A 24,540-nucleotide genomic window follows, 5' to 3' on the forward strand; every position below is an offset into this window, starting at 1 on the left:
TCAGATTGTGCAACATTAACTTCTATATCAGACTGTATGATATCGGGCGTTCATGATTGACAGCACCGACTGGGCTTTCTGACATCCTCACTTTGACATGCAAAATTTTAAAAATACAGCACAAACTCATGCTGGAAATATTACAGTGTCTGGAGTCTATCATGGCTTGGTAAAAAATATGAATTCTACATTCTTTAGAGAAAACATGGAGGTAAATTTGTTAGTACAATGTAAAAGTCCCACTAGAATTGCTATAATTATATAAGCAGTTAGTATCAACATTTTAAAGCAAACATTCTTCCTGTCTATTTCTTTTCCACACATACACTGTAAAAAAAAAGTTGCTGCCTTAATTTTTTAAGTACAATCAACTTGTATGCTTAAGTCATTTCAACTTAAATTACATTAAACTGACTTAAAAATTTGTTGAATCTCGTGTAACATAAAAAAGTTCAAAATTGCTTAACTCAGTTTGATGATTTAAAGCAATGTAAAAACATATGTTGTTAGAACTATCATTTTTACTGTGTGTGTGTCAATAATAGCTGTGCTTCTGTTGGTTGTTTAACAGATGGCTGTTGTACCAAAAGTTATCCTGCAAGACAATGCCCCAAAACACTGGCATAACTCAGTTGGAGGCTATAATTCATCGTAGAGACAATTAATCAGTGAGCATGTCAAAAATATCTTTTACAACCTTAAATTTGTCTCAGATGGCAAAGTTGTGGCCAAAACGTGGCCTTGATGTGCTTGCTTCTGTGTAATGACTTGCTCGTCCACTCTTGATTTCTCCTGCAGCGATCTTATGCTGCACAAAACAGCAGCTCATTTTGTCATGCTTGTAGTTTGTCTTATTCAACTCCTTCTCACCAAGTTAACTGAAAGTGTTACCACAATAGACGTGACCTTTTCCCAGGCCTTGAGGGTTGTGGTCATGAGCAATTATGGTCGTTTGGCTTCTGTAGAGGATGCTTCTTTGTGTTGGTCTTGCAGAAAAAGTCTGTGGAGACTGCCACATATTTAAAACAAAATTAACATGGATGCAAACTATGTGAGTATGTTGTTGTCTGGCTTAACACTGAGGGCAGCAGGGAATTTGAAATGAGCATATGATGATGATTATTTTTTCTTTTTCATGTGTAGGGGAGTGCGGGATTCCCACAGGTCACAGTTATGAAAAACACGGAAATATATGAGCATTTCAAAACATTGGGATATTTTTATAGTTTTTAATAATATTTTGAAACAGTTTTTAATTTTTTTTATTTTCGTTTTCATTTATTTATATTTCATATAATTTTACATTTTAGTACATCAAGTTATACTAAATCAACTAAATTTGCTGAAAAAAAATAAAAATAAAACTCCATTCTTTTTCTCTATAGGGAAATTGATTTTTAATTATAACTTATAAACCTTCATTTTTTTATTATAATTTTTGTGTGTGTGTGTGTGTGTGTGTTGAAGCCATCAGCCCACATTATATCAACTTATTTTTAAAATTACTGTGTTTAACAGTGGAATTTGTGATGAAAAACTATATTACCCATGATGCTGTACAGAAAACTTCACCAATCAGAGAGTCGAAACAAGCAAACCATGCCAAAAGAGCTCTTTAGCTCCGCCCACTCCTCTGAACCACTGCGAATGACGTAATCAAGTCGGTCTGGAAATCGAATGGAAAAAATACTTCCGGAACCAACACAGCTGAAAAAGTGGGCGGGCACTGTCACTCTATTAAAGGTGAACTAAGTAACTTTTTTACCTTAACTAACAGCTTCGGAGTCATTGGAATGGTTATATTACTTATTTCAGGTTGAATGGTGGTCGTTTCACCCCCCCCCCCCCCCCCCCCCCCCGGTGCCTGTGAGCAGAAAATCCGCACTTGCAACTTTGAGCCGGCGGGCCGGCGGCCGCTGCGTCAGGAAGTCTCGCGTGATATCAGGTCTCACGATGTAAACAATTGCTTTACGGCCAAAATAAATCTGCTAAAATGCTGTCATTATTGCGCTCCCTCACGCTGTTCGAACCCGAATGAAGAAGACGTTTTAAAGAATGTCCCATCTGCTTTGATGTCGTTGATCTACTAGCCTCTGGTGTCTGAGAATCACCAACGAGTTTTTACAACAGTGTTGTCAAATATCTATTCCGAAGCTGTGGGGGGAGCTCTAGAGAGAAACCTGCGAGCAAAAAGCGAGAATACAGCGAAGAAATCCAGAAACTGCATAGCCCTGCTTTAAGAGATGGCAACCCCTGAACTTCTTCCCCGGACTCAGAATTATGCTTTTCTATGGCAACACGATCAACCCAAAATGAAACTGCAGCAGTCAGGTGGTACAAGTCAGAGTTGGTGGTAAAGTTGTTTACGTTCATTATTATTGTAATGTTATATGCTTTGAGGCATCAAAGGCATCAAGTAGCCTAATTTAAGTTAACACCGTCTCTCATGACATTTTGCAGACTCTGATGTGTTTTGGAGGAGGCGTGGCTTTAGAGAGAAGGTAAAGGAGGGTGGGATCTTATGCTTTCAAAGCTAGCTTGCTATTGCTAGCCTCTCCGAAAATTGCCTACCCTAAAAATAATTGCACAACTTACCTCACTCTCTGTTACATTATGCCTGGTTTGATGATTTGGTGCAGAGCTGCAGGTATTCCGTTACCACAATGTTTGGCTTTTTTATGCTTTACTGCATCTGTGCCTTGCATGCAAATGCCTCGTCATACAGTGTTTTAGGGATGCAAGTGCAAACAAGCTGGCACAGAGCCCCGGTGGGCTCTAGAGACCCCACTCTGAGACCTGCCACTTACTTCCGCCAACTTATCCTCTCCACTGAAACCATGCAGACCTCCTAATTGTTCTCAGATGTCAGCCTGGTGTATATAAAAAGTGTGTTTTGTCATCTGGGATGAATTATTTATTAGAATTCATTAAAATGCTTGAAAAATCTTCTTCAAATATAGATTTAATATGCAGAGGTTGCATCATTTTTAATGATCATAAGGCTCACTATACCGGTTGATCCTGCTTAAAAGTCTTATTATGCATTTGTTTGTTTCCTGAATGTAAATTTAAATCAGCTTTAGACATTTTTATTTCATTAACATGCATGTTTAGTTAAGTTTCCTAAACATACATAATTAACTTTTATTTATTTGACAGTGGAATGAATACAACTGATTTCCAGAATGCTTTAATTTACTCAAATCTTCAAGGATCCAAACAAAAATGGTAATTTATTGATTATAAAATGTCCTAAACTATTGTATAAGATTATAATGTGGTGGACACATTAAACTAAAGTGTAATAGTTTGACCTCATATAATAAGCTAGCTAAAGAAATATTTAATATTTTGCAATGCAATAGCTGGCGTCCGAGTACTGGAAAGCATTGTGAAGGGAAGCTATAAAGAGCAGTCAGACTCATTACTCTTTTAGATGAGATGTGTCCACCTCCTCTTTCAGCTTTAGAGCTCAGCCAAAACTGCTGATTTCTTTTCAAAATATGTCAATAATATCTCCTAAATGCCAGCTGATATGCACATTACTCTTAACTTAGAGTTTGTTTACCTCATGAGTTTAATGACATTTTCATTGATACTTATTGCATTATTGTTTATGTTACGTACAACTACCATATTTTTTCCATTTTACCCCTAAATGAACTTTTAATACAAAAATAAAATTAACCAAATAAATAGTTGAAATATAGCACTGTCTAAATAAATGGCCCTCATATGTTTTAAAGTGTACTCTTTATCCATTATTTCGAAACAGCATTTTTAGTGCCCCATCTATTATCAGGCAAAACTGTCTGATAATGAGCCAATAATAAAACTCTTTTGTTGGTCATGTTTGGATGCTTCACCTGAAACACATTACCAATACTAATAATAGCCTCCTCCAAGCCATGATTTACCAAACGTAGTTGCACTGACTCATGAGGGCTTCACTTATTCATTCAATGATTATTCATGAGAAAGACATTTTAAACACTGACATGAGTCATTTAATCAATGTTTTGGGGATGAAATAAGCAGTTTACCATGAGTCATTTTATTAATGTTTCTGCTAGTGAACCAGTCTCTAAGGCTCTGGGAACATGGCACAATGGTTTTGCTGTCATCATCTGTGGTTTGCACTGACCTACCAAATGTCATTTATCACTCTAGGGAGGTTTCTAAAGAGTTTTATGTTCTCCAGCTCCAAGTTACGGACATGTGACCTTCACATTTTTGTGGCAAACTGATTTTGCAACTTTCAGTATAAAATAAAGTAAAGTTTTCATCAATTGTTGATAAAGTTTTCCTGGGGAATAAAAATAAATATTTTTTTTTAAACAAGTCTTTTAAATTGTATATAAATCCAAAAGAGTATTATATGTGTGTATGTGTATGTATATATATATATATATATATATATATATATATATATATATATATATATATATATATATATATATACATACATACATATATTTATATATATTTATTTATTTATTTATATATATATACATACATATATAATTGAGTTTGGTGCGTAGTTAAATATTGTCTGTGTGTGTAATATGATGTTTATTTTCCATGTATTCATTTTTTTTTATTATTAAATGCTGGGTTGTTTCAACCCACATTTGGGTCAAATATGGATAAACCCAACCATAGCATTTAAAAAATATTTTAAAACATATTTGAATATATTTAAACAATATATACATTTTTCAATTGTAGTCTTTTAAAAAAGACATCTGAAATAATAAACTAAGTGCAATGTAGTATTGTCAAAAATATCAATTTTTCGAGAACTATCGATACTGAAATATATGGCTGTTTCCGCCACAGAAAAAAAAAAAAAAAAAAAAAATTGCGACTTTTTATCTCACAATTCTGACTTTTTTTCTCAGAATTGCGAGATATTAAGTCAGAATTGTGAGATATAAAGTCGCAATTCTGAGAAATAAAGTCACAATTGCAAGATATAAAGTCAGAATTCTGAGAAAAAAAGTCAGAATTGCGTGATATAAAGTCAGAATTCTGACTTTTTTTCTCGCAATTGCGACTTTATATCACGCAATTCTGACTTTATAAAACATAATTGCGAGATATAAAGTCAAAATTGCGTGTTATAAAGTCAGAATTGCGAGATATAAAGTCAGAATTGTGTGTTATAAAGTCAGAATTGCGTGAAATAAAGTCGCAATTGCGTGTTATAAAGTCAGAATTGCGAGATATATAAAGTCAGAATTCTGACTTTTTTACTCGCAATTGCGACTTTATATCACGCAATTCTGACTTTATATCTCGCAATTGGGAGATATAAAGTCAGAATTGCGTGTTATAAAGTCAGAATTGTGAGATATAAACTATTCTGAGGTAAAAAAAAAAAAACTCCGTCTTTTTTCTGACTTTATAACACGCAATTGCGACTTTATATCTCACAATTCTGACTTTATATCACGCAATTCTGACTTTTTTTCTCAGAATTCTGACTTTATATCTCGCAATTGCGACTTTATTTCTCAGAATTGCGACTTTATATCTCACAATTCTGACTTAATATCTCGCAATTCTGAGAAAAAAAGTCAGAATTGTGAGATAAAAAGTCGCAATTTTTTTTTTTTTTTTTTTTCAGTGGCGGAAACAAGCTTCCATAGAAATATCTGAAACGCTTCCAATTCTCATTTTCCTCAGAATAGATTTTTCTCACTCTCTCATCTCTCCGACACACAAACCCGTCTCCCCTCACTCACTCATTTCATTTGCTCCGGATGAATATTGTTGGTGTTGTAGGGCTTAAATTTCAGCGTGGGATTGTGCGTATTGCGCATAATTTGTCTCATTCTTGCAGATTTTTTGCTCGCACCCAAAGTGCGCGCACATAAAGCCGCCTCTCAGTACTAAATTCAGTTATTTTCCACTGCTTATTGCACTTAAACAGTCAGATATACACAAAATAATGTCAAAATTCCAGTCTTGGCGAGTATTCACTTAAACACAGTCTATGTTTTAAACTAATGTAAACAGTTGAGAAAGAAAACGCTTGTGTAACAGTTAATGGGTCTGTGTGTCAGGTCTTAAAGTGACAGCAGCCTAATATACCTGCTGCCAAATTATGAGATAATATTAAAAATATATTAATGACAGCTTTTCCCCATGGAACTGATGTCAAAATTGTGGCCAGTGAAAATGCTGAGTCGCTAGTAACTTGCAAAACCACTAACCACAGTCGCTAGTGAGCAAAAAGGTTAATGTCAAGCCCTGTATGAGGATATATCCCCATGTCTATTCTTTTGCCATTACTTATTTTGTCCAGGGCACCAAGTGAGTGTGTGATGATGACCCTGCCTTACAAAACCTTTCTGCGCAGGTTCTTCATGTAGCTTGTTCTTCTTAAAATAGGAAACAACATAATGCAGTGATTATGTGTTCCTCTTATTCTTAATCTGGTGACCCCTGAGGACTGCTCAAGCTACAAGCAGTGTATTGGCCGCACCTGTGCAGTGGACAAGAGCTCTTTATTCTTTATCCTACTGCGTGAGAATAAATGAGGGCTCTAAGCATTCACATATGACCTGTCAACACCATCATCTATGCAGAAGAGCTCCTCACTCCTTTAGCACGGGACGAAAGAGTTCGGTATCTGGCCAGTCTCTTTCTTCAGCCACACACATACTCAAGAGCCAGAGAGCTTTGACCCCGTGAACCTCAAGGTCGTTCAGCGGCTCAGTTGCAAGAGTTTGAGATCTGCAGGAACAATTAACACCCCCTTCCATAAACTCCCTCTGAGAGGGGGAGAGAGATAAAGAGATTTGTCTTTTAACAGAGAGGGAAGATCTGGAACTGTGGATCTGATCCAAAACATAGTGAGCTGAATCACTGTCTATAAGCTGCTACTGTAAAATCCAATAGCTTTCCTGACTCACATATACTTAGTAAACTTTACTCAGTAACATAAAATACATACTTCTTACTAGGTTTTGTTGAGTTACAGACAATTGCAGGGTGAAAATAACAAGTTACTCAATCGTTTGAGTGACGCTTACTTGAAATAAGCAAGTGGCAACAAAAGGATGCAATGACGTTACTAAACCAGTGAGAGGCAGCAGTGGATTAAAGCATGCCTAATGTGCAGAAAAAACAGAAGAAGAAGCGGCACTTGTGAGAGCATGCGCAATAGATTCAGTGCGTATTTTATTTTCGGCGCCCATTTTGCAGATGTGGAAAGACTTTGACAGACTACCTACATTTTTATCTGGAGCTTCGCTACGTTTTTGGAATAATAATAAGGTGAGTAATCAAGCATGCGACTTTTGTGTGAATGTTTTTTTTTTTTTACTGTCTGTCGCTAATTTTTACTGATTTCCTTAATGTCTAATGTTACCAAATAATTTAGATAATTAGAGCTTGAAGAATATGTTTTTTTTTTTTTTTTTTTCGCATAAAACTATCAGGTACCATAACAGTTCCTGGAATGCCTGAAAAGCGATTTATTTTTTCCAAATGTAAGAATTATGGTTTTCTACTTTACCATTTTCACTGATGCATTCTCCTCTGTTGGCATTGGTTTATACATTATTAAGGTTCCAAATCTGGTGAAATGGTGCACGTCTACAGTTAAAGGTAACCTGCAGCTTATGCAGAGATGAAGTATGTGATGCTTTTTGACAGTATTTGTGATTTCACAACAGCATTAAACTATTATTTTTTAAATTGAGTAAATTCAGATTGTAATGCAAGCACTGTAAAGTGATTTTTATTTTTTATTTTATTTTTTTACTCGAACTCAACTGCTTTATCACTGCATCAAAGATGGACCAGACCTTCTCAATGCGAAGACGTGAAATTGTGGATGCAGATGGAGCAGTGGCCAGCTCTTTTTACAGAGAGACAAGTAAGTACTTATTCATACCCTTTTCCACCATGAGAAACCACATTCTGTTTAGGTTTGGCTTTAGAATTGGCCTGTTGGCCTGACCATGCATTGAAAGATATTTTTTATAAAGATCAGAAAAATCAAAAATAATTGTTCATTGAAAGATTTCCACACTGTCCCATGCCTTTTTTTTTTTTTTTTTTTTTGCCTGTGTTTTAGGTGTTTGCAGAGTTTAACAAGATAGTCCCCACAGATCTGCAGACTGCAGAGTAACTTTTATGGTGCTGTGGATCGCTACACACCACTCTTTGTCACAATCTTCAAGTCTTCAAGAAGCATTGGAGAGAAATTAGATGAGCTTATGCAGCAAATTAATACAGGGGTGAGTTTACTGCAGCCTTAATTTTTTAAATTATTATTCTGAGTTGATCATGGTTTTGCTTACAATCAATCTAGATGTTGTCTAAAGTGTTGTGGGGTTTTGTTGATAAACTCTTTAACTGTGGACTGTAATCTTAAAGGATTAGTTAACTTTCAAAAAAACATTTCCTGATAATTTACTCACCCCCATGTCATCCAAGATGTCCATGTCTTTCTTTCTTCAGTCGAAAAGAAATTAAGGTTTTTGAGGAAAACATTCCAGTATTTTTCTCCATATAATGGACTTCAATGGCTTTCTTATAATTTTCTAACAAAAATTATTTTTACTGTAGTTTTAATTCAATACCTTGCATACTTAAAGGGATAGTTCACCCAAAAGTTAAAATTATCCCATGATTTACCCACCCTCAAGTAATCCTAGGTGTATATAGCATTCTTCTTTCAGACAAATACAATCAGAGTTATATTAGAAAATGTCCTGTCTCATCCAAGCTTTATAATAGCAGTGAATGGCCGTATATTTTTTCAAGTCCATCAAAATGCATCCATCCATGATAAAAGTGCATCTATCCATCATTAAAATATACAGCCATTCACCATAAATCATTTTTAAATTATACAATTTTAATTTATAATTGATAAATCATGCCTTTTCACTTTTCTCTGTTGTAATATTTTTATTGTTTGGTTTCATTCAGGTATGTGATGTTGATGAAGCCTGGGCACAACTATCTGTTGGGGTGCTGACTGTCATTGATGAAGAACAACTTCCCTCTCTAAATAAACTCTACCTTTGCCCAGTGTCTACTGCCATCATTGTTGAGAGAGGTATTGTAATGGATAATCTGCAGAACCTGCCTCAGGCAATTTGCATCTATTTTGGTCTGTCTTATGCTTTAAATTTGGATTACCCAAAAGACATGAAAAATACTTTTAACTTCATTCAGAAATTGATGCTTGCTTTGAGACAGAACAAACTCTCACCAAAACTGCAATCTCTGAACAATCTCCTGTTGATTAATCAAATGTGCAAGATTGATGATGTTTGGCATTAGATTACATTTGTTTATGACAGTGAAATTAGATTAGTTGATAGAAAAATAAAAGGGAAACTAAGCCACTTGTTTAAAATTGTCAGCCCATTAGTTCATGAGCAAGTTAAAGGGTTAGTTCACCCAAAAATGAAAATTCTGTCAGTAATTACTCACCTTCATGTCGTTCAAAACCCGTAAGACCTTCGTTCATCTTCAAAACACAAATAAAGATATTTTTGATGAAATCTGAGAGCTTTCTACCTCCCAATGACCGCATCGTCATTGCAACTTTCAAGGCCCAGAAAAAAACATCGTTACAATAGTCCATGTATACAGTACTTCAACCTTAATATTATGAAGCAACAAGAATACTTTTTGTGCGCAAAAAAACCCCCAAATAACAACATTATTCAACAATCTCTTCTCTTCCACGTCATTCTCCTACGCTGTTGACGTAGTGTAAACATCCCAGTGCTTCTGGGTTCTTTGTCAGAACGTAGGCTTATTATTGGCCAGCATCACACATGACCAGCGTCAGCCAATAATAAGCCTCAATCTGACGTAGAACCCAGAAGCACTGGGCGTTTACACTACGTTAACAGCGTAGGAGAATGGCGTGGAAGAGAAGAGATTGTTGAATAATGTCGTTATTTGGGGCTTTTTTTGCGCACAAAAAGTATTCTTGTTGCTTCATAACATTAAGGTTGAAGTACTGTAGTCACATGGACTATTTTAACTATGTCTTTACTACCTTTCTGGGCCTTGGAAGTTGCAATGACATTGCAGTGTATGGAGGGACAGAAACCTCTCAGATTTCATCAAAAATATCTTCATTTGTGTTCCTAAGATGAACAAAAGTCTTACGGGGTTGGAACAACATGAGGGTGAGTAATTACTGACAGAATTAACATTTTTGGGTGAACTAACCCTTTAAGAATCTGTCAGCGTATTCATTTCTAATGTACATGTGTGTCAGAGACATTGCTTTTTCATCGTTTAGGCTTAAACGATGAAATACTATTCCATTAAATGATGAAATACTATTCCATCGTTAATGAATGTAGCCACTTTTTTTGCACTTCTATATACCAAGTTTGGTCTCCGAAGTGTTATTGATTAAAGTGAGTCATTGTTATGTATTGAATTGTTAAAGCTGTTTGTTGAGAATCTGTTAGAGTCAGGGTATCGTCTCTAATATATTTATTTTTATTCAGATTTTATATACATTTACTAATACGTTATTAAAATCAAAGGTTGTATTTGTTAACATTAGTTAATGCACTGTAAACTAACATGAACAATGAATAGCTGTATTTATATTAACAAAGATTAATAAATACTGTAACAAATGCATTTATCATGGTTAGTTCATGTTAGTTAATACACTACCTAATGTTAACTAATAAACCTTATTATAAAGTGTTAATGTTTTTTGGGTTTTTTCCCCCCAAAAATGTAAAAACCTAAAGTGACTACATAAATTGTATACCCCAATGCAAACTTGTGTGGACCACCCCTGTGTCAGTTGTTTAGAAAACAAATACAATAAATGTACCTTTGAACTGTATCATTGCCTTACATTTATTTGTCCAGTTGTAAATGTTATCTTTGTAAAATTGTGAAAGTATTCTCAATGATATATAATAGATGATTGATAGCACTTAAGTTATTGGAGTAAAGCTTACTTGCTATTTTAAGTGCAATCGGTTTGCATGGTTTTAACAAGTAAACTGGATTGCTTTTGAAGTAAAGTAAACTCAGTAATTCCAAGTTGTATGCAGAAAACATCAGAGTTAACACAACTAGCATAAATGAGTACATCTAAAGTAAATAATCAAGTATACTATACAAATTAGTTTTAAGTTACTGGAACTCTCTTGTAAGTGTACACTACTAGAAATGCACTTGTTAGTACTACATACTATTCCTATTTCACGTTACTTAGTTTTTTAAGTGCAATCGGTTTGCATGCTTTTTTTGAGTAAGCTGAACTAATCGGATTTTACAGTATACCTCCTAAGTCAGCATCATAACTGCATAGTAAATATAAATTTTTTTCTAGTGATGAAAACATGTCTAAAAGATTAAATAGATATAAATAGCTTGTAAGCCATAGAAATGTTCCAATGATGTGTGAATCATTCTTTTGATTAGTTAATTTCTTGTCAATGAAAACAGATTCACTAATTGGTCTTAAAATCTGAGATGTCTAGAAGAAAAATATAATAACATTCAATAGGGAAATTTTTTATATGTAATTACAAATCAACTATTTTATATTTGTGTGTTCTTTGTATTTTTATACTACTGTAAGAGTATTGCGTTGTTAGCTTAGCTGACCGAAATCAGCCTTAACTGATCATTGTTTTATTACTTTTCCAGTCGTTTGTGATTATTGAATTAGGATCAAATCATTCCGATTCAGATCAATGTTTACGGCTAAAAGCAAATGACACTGGAAGCCAGACATATTAAAATTACAAATGGCCACATCCGCTCTTACCTGAAGAATAAGGTAAGAGGTTGTCTGAAAAGCCTATATGTCGACTCTAAAGGCAACGGCTGACGTATTGCCGTCTCTCCTGTGTGTCTCTGCCCAGCCCACGGGAGGACTGTTTATGCAAGAAGATTTTATGAGCCTGATGCCTTTTCCAGACATGGCTGAGTGATGGAAAGAGCCGGAAAAGAGGGGAAAGTGTCCCATAGTTTTAATGAGAGGAAGAGTCTGTGGTGGAGTGCCACAGCTCACAGGCTTCCTCCCGGAGCAGTGGATGTCTCTAGGAACTCTTGCGTCTGCAATGTTGGGGGTAACGCGTGAACTCACGTTATATACTTGGAGGCTTATTTTTCTATTTATTTAATTTACGGATAAACACAATTGAACGGCTCTCCATTCCCCACTCCAAATTTTAGTGCACGAGCATTTCAGGATTCATAATGAGATTGTGATTCTTTTGTAAATACAGTTATATGATTCTTAAAAAGTCAGCAAAGTTTGTGGGGGTTTTTTTTATAATTTTTTTACGTTTTTGAAAGCAGTCTCTTCTACTCACCAAGGCATTTATTTGATCAAAAATACTGTAAAACACTAATATTGTGAAGTATGATTACAATTTGGAATAAGTCGTTTCTAATTAAATATATTTTAAAAATGTAATTTATTCCTGTGATGACAAAGCTGAATCTTCAGCATCATTACTCCAGTCTTCAGTGTCACATGATCCTTCAGAAATCATTCTAATATGATGATTTTCTACTCAAGAAACTTTTCGGTAACACTTTTTTTTTTACTAACACGAACTAACAATGAGCAATACATTTGTTACAATTTTTAATAAATCTTTAGTATTTAAAGGTATAGCGGAGGATTTTCCCGAATTTTAGGAAAGAACCGCCCTCTCCACTTTTTGAAAAAATGCACATGCGCAACACTCTACCTGCTCCCGAGAGGGAACGCCTATTAAACGCTAGCATCGCTAATCATAGCTTACATTAACTTTTACTAGCAGTGATTTTAAATGGATTTCTCCAAATATAGCATGCCAAACTTTACCTGTCGAGTAGAAACTTCGCGACTGAGGCCTCAGTGGGAAGCCCAACCTGTGCTTTTAGCGCAAGCCAGCGTGTGAAATATTCTCCCAAAAACACTGGTCTTGTTTCTTTCTTCAGAGGCCTTTCTCTTGTCATACAATTCGTAGACACTTTTTCTCTTGCGACCCTCAGACATTTTGAAAAAACCCGGTGAGAACGGCGAGCTTCAATGAATGGCTGAAACCGTAGCTCACCACACATATACACCTGAAAGTGCGCATGTGCAGAAAGGACGAGCACGACGGCCTTACGTAAACATATCACCAGAATGATTGACACTTAGGTGGACCAATAGTATAGGCTACCCACCCGGAAAAAGAAAATCCTCCGCTATACCTTTAATGTTAGTTAATAAAAATACAACTGTTCTTTGTTTATTCATATTAGTTCACAGTGCATTTACTAATGTTAACAAATACAACCTTTGATTTTAATGTAGTAGTAAATGTTGAAATTAATATTAACTAAGATTAATAAATGCTGTAGAAGTATTGTTCATTCTTAGTTTTTGTTAAAGTGCCCCTATTATGGATTTTTGAAAACCCTTCATGTAGTGTGTAACATAGCTCTAAGTGAATTGCTAAGTTTTAAATCTGAAAGTGCACCGTATTCTTCACATGCTCGTCTTTGGGCAGTGAAAAAACAACTAGCTTTACCTTCACATTATAGAGCACAGCGTCTTCTCGACATGATGCTATCCAGTATCCACAGGAATCAGCTGTTGGTTTGACGTTCAAGTTTTCCCTGGTGTCTGCGCGCGCAATAAGTGGGCGGGCAATATGACGTCACAACGAAACGGCTTATGACTCGATTGAAAAACAATTCATTTCATTGACTCAGAGTCGACTCTTACTTTTGAAAGACAATAGCTTTATATACGGTGCACTTTCAGATTTAAAACTTTGCAGGATGTTTTCATTCACTTAGAGCTATGTTACACACTACATGAAAGGTCATTTTTCAAAAATCCATAATGGGGGCCCTTTAAACCAAACCTGAAAGCTGCCTTGAATACTAAGGTTCTCTAGACTGTTAAACAAGGATGTTGTTTCCCCTCTCTCACTCTCTCTGAACCCAATTACTAAGTGAAATGTGCACCTGGAATGTGAGGAGGCGCACTGATTGTTTAGACATTGTGTTTATTTGGCCAGATCAAGGCGCTGATCCAACAGGCCAAACACACATATGCGGCACAAACAAATGACTTGGACAATCAGCTAGTTTGCATTGCTAATGTGATGAGACAGAATTAATTCCAACAAGTGCAACACAAAGACCAAACAGTGTTTAAGGAAAACACAATGCGAGTCAAAAGTTTAAACACTTCACTGAATTTGTTTGTCAAGATCGCAAAAACCTGTTGATCTAAAGACTTAAGTCGTTTAAAAGCGTTGCTTAAATCGTTTGTAGACAAATGTAAATTGTGTATTTTAATTTATATACAAAACTTGAATTGTCATTATTTCTCCTTTTTTTTTTGGATGTGGAGCAGATAGTGAAGGAAAACCAGCCAGTAAGTGTGCACTACACCAATGCAAAGCATCTCAGGGTTATAATGATGCCCTCAAATGTAGCTGATCTTCAGAGTTCAAGTTTATGCTGTAAGATTCAGTTATGTCCTGGAACAGTCATGTTGAATCTGTAGCACTACACTAAGCACTATTTAACACTGACGTCATTCTGGACAACAGTTCATTCTGTTCGTTTCCTCAAGCCAAATCTAAGTGTTCACCAGACCAGAGATCTGTGTGTGCACGTTCAGTTGTTCTGGTCTGTGTAACTCGCTGGAATAACCAAACAGTATGGCTTATTAGCAAGAGTATTGAGACCTTTGCAAAGCAATGCAATGAAAAAACAAAAACAGTGAGAGTAAACAAATGCAATGCACTAGTCTAAGTTGACTGTGACCCCAGTTACTCCTAGAGAGTTCAAAGTATATAATCACCCTGATAAAACTGATTGTGCTCCAAGTGTGTAGAAGTAAACAGCGCTGAACAATCACTGTCTCATGCCCTTTAAACACAGCAGAGCGTGTCTGACATGTGACTGAAGCTATTAGAGCTCTTATCTGCAGTTACTGCAGTGGAACAAACACCATTATTTCAACACAAAAAAGTTGTTTGTGATACTCTCTAGTTATCTGGAAAGATTACCACAACTTTGCAATAACCCAAACACAGAGACTGACGCCTTGGCAGTGAGAACGGGTTATCTGATTATACTTTTCTGTGGAGGGAAAATGCACAGGATACATTTTATTCTCATATAAACATTCATCAACTCTCACATCAGTTATGGTAAATGGAAGCTCAAGCATGTTCGCTTGATGTGTGAGAACCAATTGTGTTATGCAGTAAGTTTGAGCCTCAGTGAGAACCAATGAGCTTCTGTTTATGTTCGCTGATCAATGTTTATATGAATAAAAGACTAAATTAAATCTGTTCAATATATGAAGTGATCGAGTCTCTTCAGAAAATGTTGACTAAACCGCTCAATTCACATGGATTAGTTTTACAATCTTTTGAAGAGTCAAGTCAAGTCAAGTTTATTTGTATAGCGCTTTTCACAATACAGATTGTATCAAAGCAGCTTCACAGTATTAAATTAAAATAATACAACAAAGTTTGTTTCAAAAGGAATTTATTGATTGATAAAATTAAATTAAATATCCTCAAAATATCCCCAACTGAGCAAGCCAAAGGCAACAGTGGCAAGGAACCGAAAAACTCCATCAAGTGACCTAATGGTGTCCTAAAACTCCATCAGGTGACCTAATGGAGAAAAAAACCTTGGGAGAACCCAGGCTCAGTCGGGGGCCAGTTCTCCTCTGGCGTTTATGAACTAGAGGCCGGATTGTAGTTTGATCTGTAGGATTATATGAATGCCTGGCTGAAGAGATGCGACTTTAATCTAGTTTTAAACTGGGAGAGCGAGTCTGAGCAATGAACAGTATCAGGAAGACTATTCCAGAGTTTTGGAGCCAAATGTGAAAATGCTCTCCCTCCTTTGGTGGTTCTGGATATCCTAGGTATGACCAAAAGCCTTGAATTTAGTGATCTTAAAGAGCGCGATGGATTATAGGGCGATAGAAGATCCGTTAAATAGACTGGAGCTAAGCCGTTTAGGGCTTTATAAGTCAGTAGCAATACCTTGTAATTAATACGGAACTTTATAGGTAACCAATGCAGTGATGATAAAATCGGTGTTATATGATCATATTTTCTTGATCTCGTAAGAACTCTAGCGGCGGCATTTTGGACTAACTGTAGCTTGTTTATTGAGGATGCAGGACAACCAGCTAATAAAGCATTACAGTAATCCAGTCTCGAGGTCATGAATGCATGAACTAACTTTTCTGCATCAGAAACTGATAGCATATTACGTAGCTTAGCAATGTTTCTAAGGTGGAAAAAGGCTGTTTTTGTAACATATGAAATATGATTTTCAAAAGAGTATAACACCCAGGTCTTTTACTGTAGAGGATAAAGTAACAGGACATCCTATGATGTTAAAGTTGTATTGTGCGAGGTTTTGTGGGCGGTTTTTTTAACCGATAAGTATACCTCTGTCTTGTCTGGATTTAATAAAAGTAAATTACGCGTCATCCAATCTTTTGAAATATAAGAATGAAATATATATTTGAGTGTCATCAGCATAACAATGGAAACTAATTCCATGTTTCCTTATAATATTTCCAAGTGGCATCATATATATTGAGAATAACAGAGGGCCCAACACAGATCCCCTGCGGCACTCCATAGTTTACTGGAGTTATGATCGATTTTTCTCCATTTAAATAGACAAAATGGTAGCGGTCAGATAGGTATGATTTGAACCAGCTTAGTGCTTGTCCTTGAACACCAGTATAATTTTGTAGTCGATCTAAGAGTAATGTATGATCTATAGTATCGAACGCAGCACTAAGATCAAGTAAAACTAGTATTGAGATACAGCCTTGGTCAGAAGCTAAAAGTAAATCATTTGTGATTTTAACGAGCGCCGTTTCAGTGCTATGATGCGGTCTGAATCCAGACTGAAACTTTTCATAGATATCATTTTGTTGCAAGAAAGAGCCCAGTTGAGCGGACACCACTTTTTCTAATATTTTAGACATAAATGGAAGATTTGAAATGGGTCTATAATTTGCTAGATTATTATGATCTAATTGTGGTTTCTTAATGAGTGGTTTTATAACTGCCAGTTTAAATGTTCTTGGAACATGACCTAAAGATAAAGACGAGTTAATAATATTGAGGAGAGGATCTTCCACTACAGGTAACACTTCTTTCAGTAGTTTAGTTGGTATAGGATCTAATAAACATGTTGTTGTTTTAGATGAAGTGATAAGTTTATTTAACTCTTTTTGTTCTATAGCTGTAAAGCACTGTAATTGTTCTTGCGGGGTGATAATTGAAGCTGAATTATAAGGCGCGATTGAAGATTGAACGTTTACAATTGTGGTTCTGATGCTTTCTATTTTCTCAGTGAAGAAGTTCATGAAATCATTACTACTGAACTGTAACGGGATATTTTGTTCGGGTGACGTCTGTTTATTTGTTAGTCTAGCCACGGTGTTAAATAGAAACCTTGGATTGTTTTGGTTGTTTTCTATTAGTTTGCGGAGGTGCTCAGCCCTGGCCGCTTTTAGGGCCTTTTTATAACGTGACATACTGTCTTTCCACGCGATTCTAAAGACCTCTAAATTAGTTTGTTTCCATTTACGGTCTAAAATACGGGTTTCTCTCTTTAAAACATGCGTAGTATTGTTATACCATGGTGCTTTATTTTTCTCTCTGACCTTTTTTAATTTAATAGGTGCAACCACATCCAATGTTCTAGAGAGAATGGTGCTCATAGTGCTAGTTAGTTTTTCTAGTTCATCTGTTTGTTTGGGTTCAGGCAGCAGCTGAGACAGATTAGATAAGCAATTTGAGAAATTATCTATGGTGGATGGGAGGATTGTTCTGCCTGGTTGATAACGCGACGCCGCATGACATATTACAGCAGTACGTAATATGCAAGTTACCATGTAGTGATCAGTGACTTCATCACTTTGTGGAATGATATCTATATCGGTTGGATCGGTTCCATGTGATATAATTAAAAGAGTCAAAGTTGTAGTTGTGTAGACTGTCAATGCAGGGACAGAAAGCTCTCAGATTTCATCAAAAAGATCCTCATTTGTGTCCTGAAGATGAACGAAAGTCAAACGGGTTTGTAATGACATGAGGGTGAGTAATTAATGACAGAATTTTCATTTTTGGGTGAACTAACCCTTTAAGAATGTTGTCAAGTACAGAGACATTTAGCATCTCTGAGAAAACTTCAACGTCAATGGCACAACATTTTATCATAAAATTACATGCTAGAGTTCATCATTTTAGTTACATTTATTTATATTTTTGAGCTCCAAACCTGACCACACCCCAACCACTACTCAACCACAAAACACAGCATATAAAACCCTTAACAGGCAGATAAATGTAGTCTCAATAAAGTATTAAAATAAAATACGAAAAGGAGGCCGAACGATTGCTTTGTGTGAGGAACAGACGCAAATTTGTGCTGTTGATGTCTGCGCAGGTAGACGCCGGAAGCTGAATAAGCGTCACTGGTAGAAATGGGAGGAGAAGACTCAGTGGTAAATATTGAAAGCAATTAACGCAGCATCCGTTTTTTCTGTCATCCGTTGGCTAGCGCTACAATAAGATCATGCTCTTATTCATGCAAATGCTTTTAGCCATTCAAGCGGGACAAGACAAAGAGAACACGCTGCCTGTGACGCACACACGACGCATCGAAAGCGCGCCAGAATCAAGTTCTCTTTCGGCTTGAATGAACACTAACACTCGCAATTATGCCACAATGTCCGTTCTGTTGAGTATCTTCGGAAGAGCAGTCTTAAATGAAAGTAAAGAGTGTGTGATATCTACATCTCTGTCAGCAGCGGCAGGTCTTAAAGTGACAGCAGCCACTAATGCTGTCTGCCATTACTGTTAATCAAAGAACAAAGGGAACAGAGAAAATCACTCACTGCTCTTGACTAAAGAACCTTTGTAGCTTTAATAAGGATTTCACTATATATAATTTATAAGTTATGCAGTGCTACTGCTAACTATTTGATAACTTTATTCAATTTCTGTAGACTATATTTTCTACCTGTTAGACAGGTAGAAAGGGCACAGGTAAATATGACATTTATTTTAATGGGTTTATGTGAGGATTGTTTTTAAGTTCACTTAAATTAAAAGTTGTTATTTTTTTAAGCCTTTCATTGAAGTGTCATCAGTATCTGAATTAGTATCAGTGATACTGGCCATTTTAAGTCTTTTTCATGTTTCTTTTTATTGGATATTATGTATTTATTTATGTTGATATCTGTGCAGTTTATGTGTATTTAGTCTGCCTCTGCCATCCATTTTCACTACTAGTCAATATGATGAAATAAAATGTGCTTTTTACCACTGTTCTGCATGCCCACCCTGCGGTCCACTCATATGACAAGTATTCATAAAACACAAGCCTGTGGATATGCATCAGTACATGTTGAAAAACAGGTGTGAAGGAACGCAAGTTGTGGTTTTAATTATACTTTTTTTTTTTTTAAATGACATCTTATTATCCTGCAAACAACTTCCAAGATGACAGACTAATCATAAGCAGATGGTTTGGTGCATGGATTCAAGGGCCACATGAGCCAACTCAGTGTCTTGTATTAAATCAGCACAGATTTCATTCTAGATGGGCCATTTCAATTTTGCACAAAGATTTGTAGATGTACATGCTCTCTGAAGGTCTCTATGGTCCTTCCAATTGTACACAAGTAGCTGAGTGTTTTGTTGTGATGTGGAGAATGGCTGGATCTCTGCATCTGACAGCAGTATTCTTCAGTTTTGGGATGCCTGCTGTCTGCAGAGCAGAAGGTTCTGACAAGCCTTTCCTCAGGATCCACTTCAGGTTTAAACACACTATTCCTTTATAAATCTAAATACATTTTCTATGGTATAGTTCCGGACAAAAAGCATACAATAGATTTTATTAACATATAAAAATAAAGTGCTTTTGTATTATAGAGTGCTTTACTCATTTTCCCATCTAAAAAAAAGAGCAGAACTTTAATGCGCTCTATTAAGATACATTAAAAATAAAAACGAAGAAAAACATTTTATTTAAATTCTCTAAAACTATGTCTATATGCTCTCATAAACGGGTTACGATAACATAAAAGCTGCTCGCTTAAATATATAAATTATTGTAATTTTTCATAAGCGTGGTGTCAGTTACATCATTAAAAAATACATGACGACAAATAGTTTTTCTTTCGTTTCTCCAAGGCAAACAACAACAACATTTTTATTTTATTTTTGTTGTGTTGTGTCATTTACAAATGATTATAAATAATTAGCCTACTTGCAATGCGCAATACATCTCAAACAACGCAATGATAAAATGTTGATCTTTAAATAAAATATTTAAATATGTAAATATTAGATGATTTTTATTACAATATTTACATTTAAATATGCGTTTCCTTTAACTACAGCAAACAATGATAAAACTTTACGTGAACCGATCTGAGCGTCGGGAGGAATTTAAAAAAAATGGTGAAATTATTTTTTTTTTTTTCTTTATATTAAAAAAAAAAATTACACGTGCATTGTTGATATTTTAATAAATGTATCTCTGAACACACTGTATATGAAGCTATACACAATCTACGTTTACAGGTCAGTTTTATTACAAGCAGATAAAGCTCCTGTGAGATGTTGGTCTAGACAATTGGTCGCGAATACACACTGTAAAATTGTCAAGATTCTTGTTCAGATTGTCCTATTTTTCTCGTATTTATATTTAGCCTATATGCCAAATTTATTTAAAAATGATTAGCGAAAGGTTAAAATATATCTATAAGGTTAAATAAATATCTTAAAATAATAATAAAAATACTTATATAAAAGCGATTGATTATATTATGGTTATGAAGTAAGATAAGGCTAAGACAGGTGTTTTGGACTTTGACCACCCATGCTCCAGACGACTAATTCAATTACAAGACGCAAATACTTCAGAACGTCCAGTTGGTGCAGTAAATATTAGTCCACTGCTTGAACCGAATAGGAAACAGCTTAAGATAACTTTATGATTGCGGTGACACGTGCTCTGAGCATCAACCGATGCCGTGAAGTGCTTTTGAAATGGCAGAGTTATTAGGAGGAGGCACGCGTCCTAATGAGCTCCTTTTCAAACCTGTTGAATAGAGACAAGCACCCTGCGGCGAGACCTGGAGCTATTTAATGACCATTACGCACAGGGCTACCCAGTTTACGCACGGTAGTTGAAGCTCTCCTCTAATCTCATTCGCGCTGTTTTAGTGACATCTGAGAAAAAAGGGGGGGAAATGGAAGACATATTTTTTGATTTTGATCAAGATGCTGCCGCAGACTTTCCCTTCTGGGGCCAAATGGACCCTAACTCTCAGTTCCAGTCTCAGATGGACACGCTGCTCTTTGACTGCAGCGCAATGACAGGTCAGCTGTCCCCCTGGTCCTCTTTCGGGTGCCAGTCCGTGTTCCCAGAGGCTCAGCTGACCTTCACGGACTTAGACTCGCAGTCTCCGCAGCTGGAGGCCGGTGCTGAAGTGGACAGCTCCTCAGTCGACGATCCCCATGAGATCAGTAATCGCAGACAGCGGCGCTTGACGTCCCATCATCCGTACAAGGTGCAGCGCCACGCCGCCAACATCCGGGAGAGGAAGAGGATGCTCAGCATCAATTCCGGATTTGAGGAGCTGCGCTGCCATGTGCCCACGTTCCCCTACGAGAAACGGCTCTCCAAAATAGACACGTTAAGACTGGCCATTGCTTACATCGCCCTGCTCAGAGAAATCCTCATGTCAGGCTGTGACCCCAAGTCATATGTGGATGAATGCATGAAGAACGGCTATAAGAATCAGACCAATGCCATCTGGAACACAAGTGGTAAGATGACAGTTTGAGTTCATTAAATATATATAACATTTAGTTTAAATTGCTATTTAAAATTCATATTAATTTTTTAATTAAAATGTTCACTCAAATGTGTGTATATATATATATATATATATGAAGAGTTCAGATGCAAAAACCTCTAAATGCCATCTGAAATTTTCTTATAGAATGATCATTTTTATCAAGCTTGTGTATTTAAGTTCAGTAATTTCACTTAAATGACAATTAATAGGTCATCTTCATTGCCATTTAAGTGAAATTATTGAATTTAAATATACGAGCTTGATAAAAATGATCATTCTATAAGAACATTTCAGATGGCATTTAGAGGTTTTTGCATCTGAACTCTTCATATATATATATACATATACATATACATATATACATACATACATATATACATACATACATATATATATATATATATATATATATATCATGCAACCAGAATAACTCCTTTCAAACATGAGTCATAATTTAAATCAATTTATTAATCATAGATACATAGACAGACAGACAGACAGACAGACAGATAAGAAAGATAGATAGATAGATAGATAGATAGATAGATAGATAGATAGATAGATAGATAGATAGATAGATAGATAGATAGATAGATAGATAGATAGAGACAGACAGACAAAATTACATTACTGGTGGGTTTGACTAAAATGTTTTAGGGCATATTTGTTCATTTTGCAGTGCAAATCAAATACTTTCCAGCTTCCATAAAAAATAAAATAAACATTATCTAATAATTCAGTCCCTCCTTGGTTTGGAATAACATCTTTGATCATTTTTAAAACATGACAGGAAAATTGGATCAAACATTTGTGCACTCATTGCATCAATTTTATTCATTTAAACCAGCATTTTAAAGTTAGGAACAGACTGGATATTTAGCAACATGCACACATTGTTTCCCTCCTCTTGTTTGTGGGGCATATGAGGTAAATGACTTGTTTATTAGGAGTGCATATGCAAATACATCCTCAATAAGGCTTATGTCACTCCAACAGGCGTTGTTTTACATGATTAAACAGTTCCCATTGTTTATGTTGACTGTGCAGTTTATTCCCAGCTGTCTGTTTTCAAAAACTTCCTTTTCTAAGTCACAAGTATTTTCACTGAGCTGAAAGGGAGCTGTGTACTTTAGTTAACCACATCCCAGGGTTCCAGCTCTTCAAGGGGGGGGGTTTTAATGAATAAGTGTGCCTTTGTTAGCCTTAGACCAGCGACTTGTTAAATGGTCATTAAAATGTATCTAAAGCCTCATGTTTGCTCTGCTTTTGTGTTCTCCAACTCCAGATCTGACAGCTCGGCTCTCTTGGATAAAGTGGGATTAACTGCACTGTGGGCCGGGAAGAGAGATGCCGCCTCTCCCTCCTTTCTCACGCTCCTCTTCAAAGCTGGCATGGCACGACGACACCACGACATCTGCAGACTTCTCACCGTGTTACACCTCCTGGCACTCGGGACACTGTTTATATTCTAATTTGTTGTGGGTTACAATCAGACCCCTTTTGCTCATCCAGACGGTCGTTGTTTGTTGTAAATGAGGCCTTATTAGGACAAAGCCGTGGCACTTGTCCTTGTGTGCAAGATAAGAGAATGGCCAATCGGCAAAAGTTCAATTTTTTGTGTGGATAAAAACAGCTTTGCTGCTGAAAGCAAATGTTTTGAAGGGTTTGGCCTGACGACCACATTCAGATTTTAAATAAGTGACATTTTGCACCTTGAAATTATTTTGAGCAAATGCAGGTAGTTTATCACAACAATATTTATTTGTTAATGTATAATTTTTATTTATTAAAAATGTTATTTTTAAGTCTTTCTTTTGAACTTTGTTTGAGTGACTTTTATGTGCTTAAATATAAATTAAAAATATGTATATATAAATACAAGATAGGCCTATATGAATGCTTGTCTTTAACTTCACTGGTCTTTCTGATTACTCTGTGATTTAAAAAGTAAATTAAAAAACTTTATTTGTCATGTTTAATCAAGAACAATTTTAACCCCCTTCTAGAAAATATTTCCCCCAAAAGGTACATATTAGTATCCTAAAAGGTACAGTAACCTAAGGTACCTTTATTAGCCTACCTCAAGTGTTACCAAATGGTAGGCCTACATATTATAGGTTACATTTCAAAAGTGCATACTGCCCCATTGACAGATTTTGTACATTTTTTCTGAGAGTGTAGCATTGAATTTGCTTCCCAGCAGTCCCTTACTAAGGGCCCACATTTGTTTTAGCCATTTCCCCTTTGTTTTTAAAGGCTCTCGACGGGACCCTCAAACTGCAGTCACTTACAAACAGAAAGCCGCCGTAATAAGAGCGAACGCATGATGGTGTTTGAATAATAGATGAGCGGAGCAGACACTCCGAGCGAGAGAAGAGAAAAAGCTAGCAGGGGTGAGCCATCCAGAACGTTTACCTTTCGATTGAGGTGTGCAAAATACGTCTATAATGGCCCTCGGTGGATGTAATTAAACCGGAGCATTGTGTGGTATGGGAAGCTAGTCTCAGTCTGTCGGGCAGGTTTTAACCCCGTGTTAGAGTTGAACGTCTGGTCTATATGTCCTCTCTCGTTGAAGGTACGGTCACATTTACCGTTGCTCGGTAAATCCATTAAGTCCAGTAGGAATTTGTTTGAAGTTTTAATCAGGTAGCCTA

The 24,540-nt window shown here is 36.0% G+C and overlaps 1 protein-coding gene and 1 long non-coding RNA gene across 4 annotated transcripts; both read left to right on the forward strand.

The window, feature by feature from the left end:
- The first annotated feature begins 7,119 nt into the window (after positions 1-7,119).
- On the forward strand, positions 7,120-10,713 carry LOC309502684. Of its 3 annotated transcripts, XR_014207368.1 has the most exons (4): positions 7,123-7,617; positions 7,807-7,888; positions 8,090-8,252; positions 8,950-10,713. It is a non-coding gene; the product is annotated as an uncharacterized lncRNA (long non-coding RNA). The 3 variants fall into 3 exon arrangements; XR_014207367.1 differs by having other exon boundaries at positions 7,120-7,617; positions 7,807-8,252; XR_014207369.1 differs by having other exon boundaries at positions 7,125-7,888.
- Positions 10,714-21,274: 10,561 nt separating this feature from the next.
- LOC309502475 (protein Fer3) lies at positions 21,275-23,575 on the forward strand (the record flags this gene model as incomplete). Its single annotated transcript, XM_082174842.1, has 2 exons — positions 21,275-21,854; positions 23,172-23,575. The coding sequence occupies 2 exons, from the start codon at positions 21,275-21,277 to the stop codon at positions 23,207-23,209; spliced, it is 618 nt and encodes a 205-aa protein (XP_082030968.1). The 3' UTR covers positions 23,210-23,575.
- Positions 23,576-24,540: the final 965 nt, after the last annotated feature.

The sequence above is a fragment of the Leuciscus leuciscus genome, assembly GCF_965113295.1.
Source record: "Leuciscus leuciscus genome assembly, chromosome: 7".
Taxonomy (NCBI): Eukaryota; Metazoa; Chordata; class Actinopteri; order Cypriniformes; family Leuciscidae; genus Leuciscus; species Leuciscus leuciscus.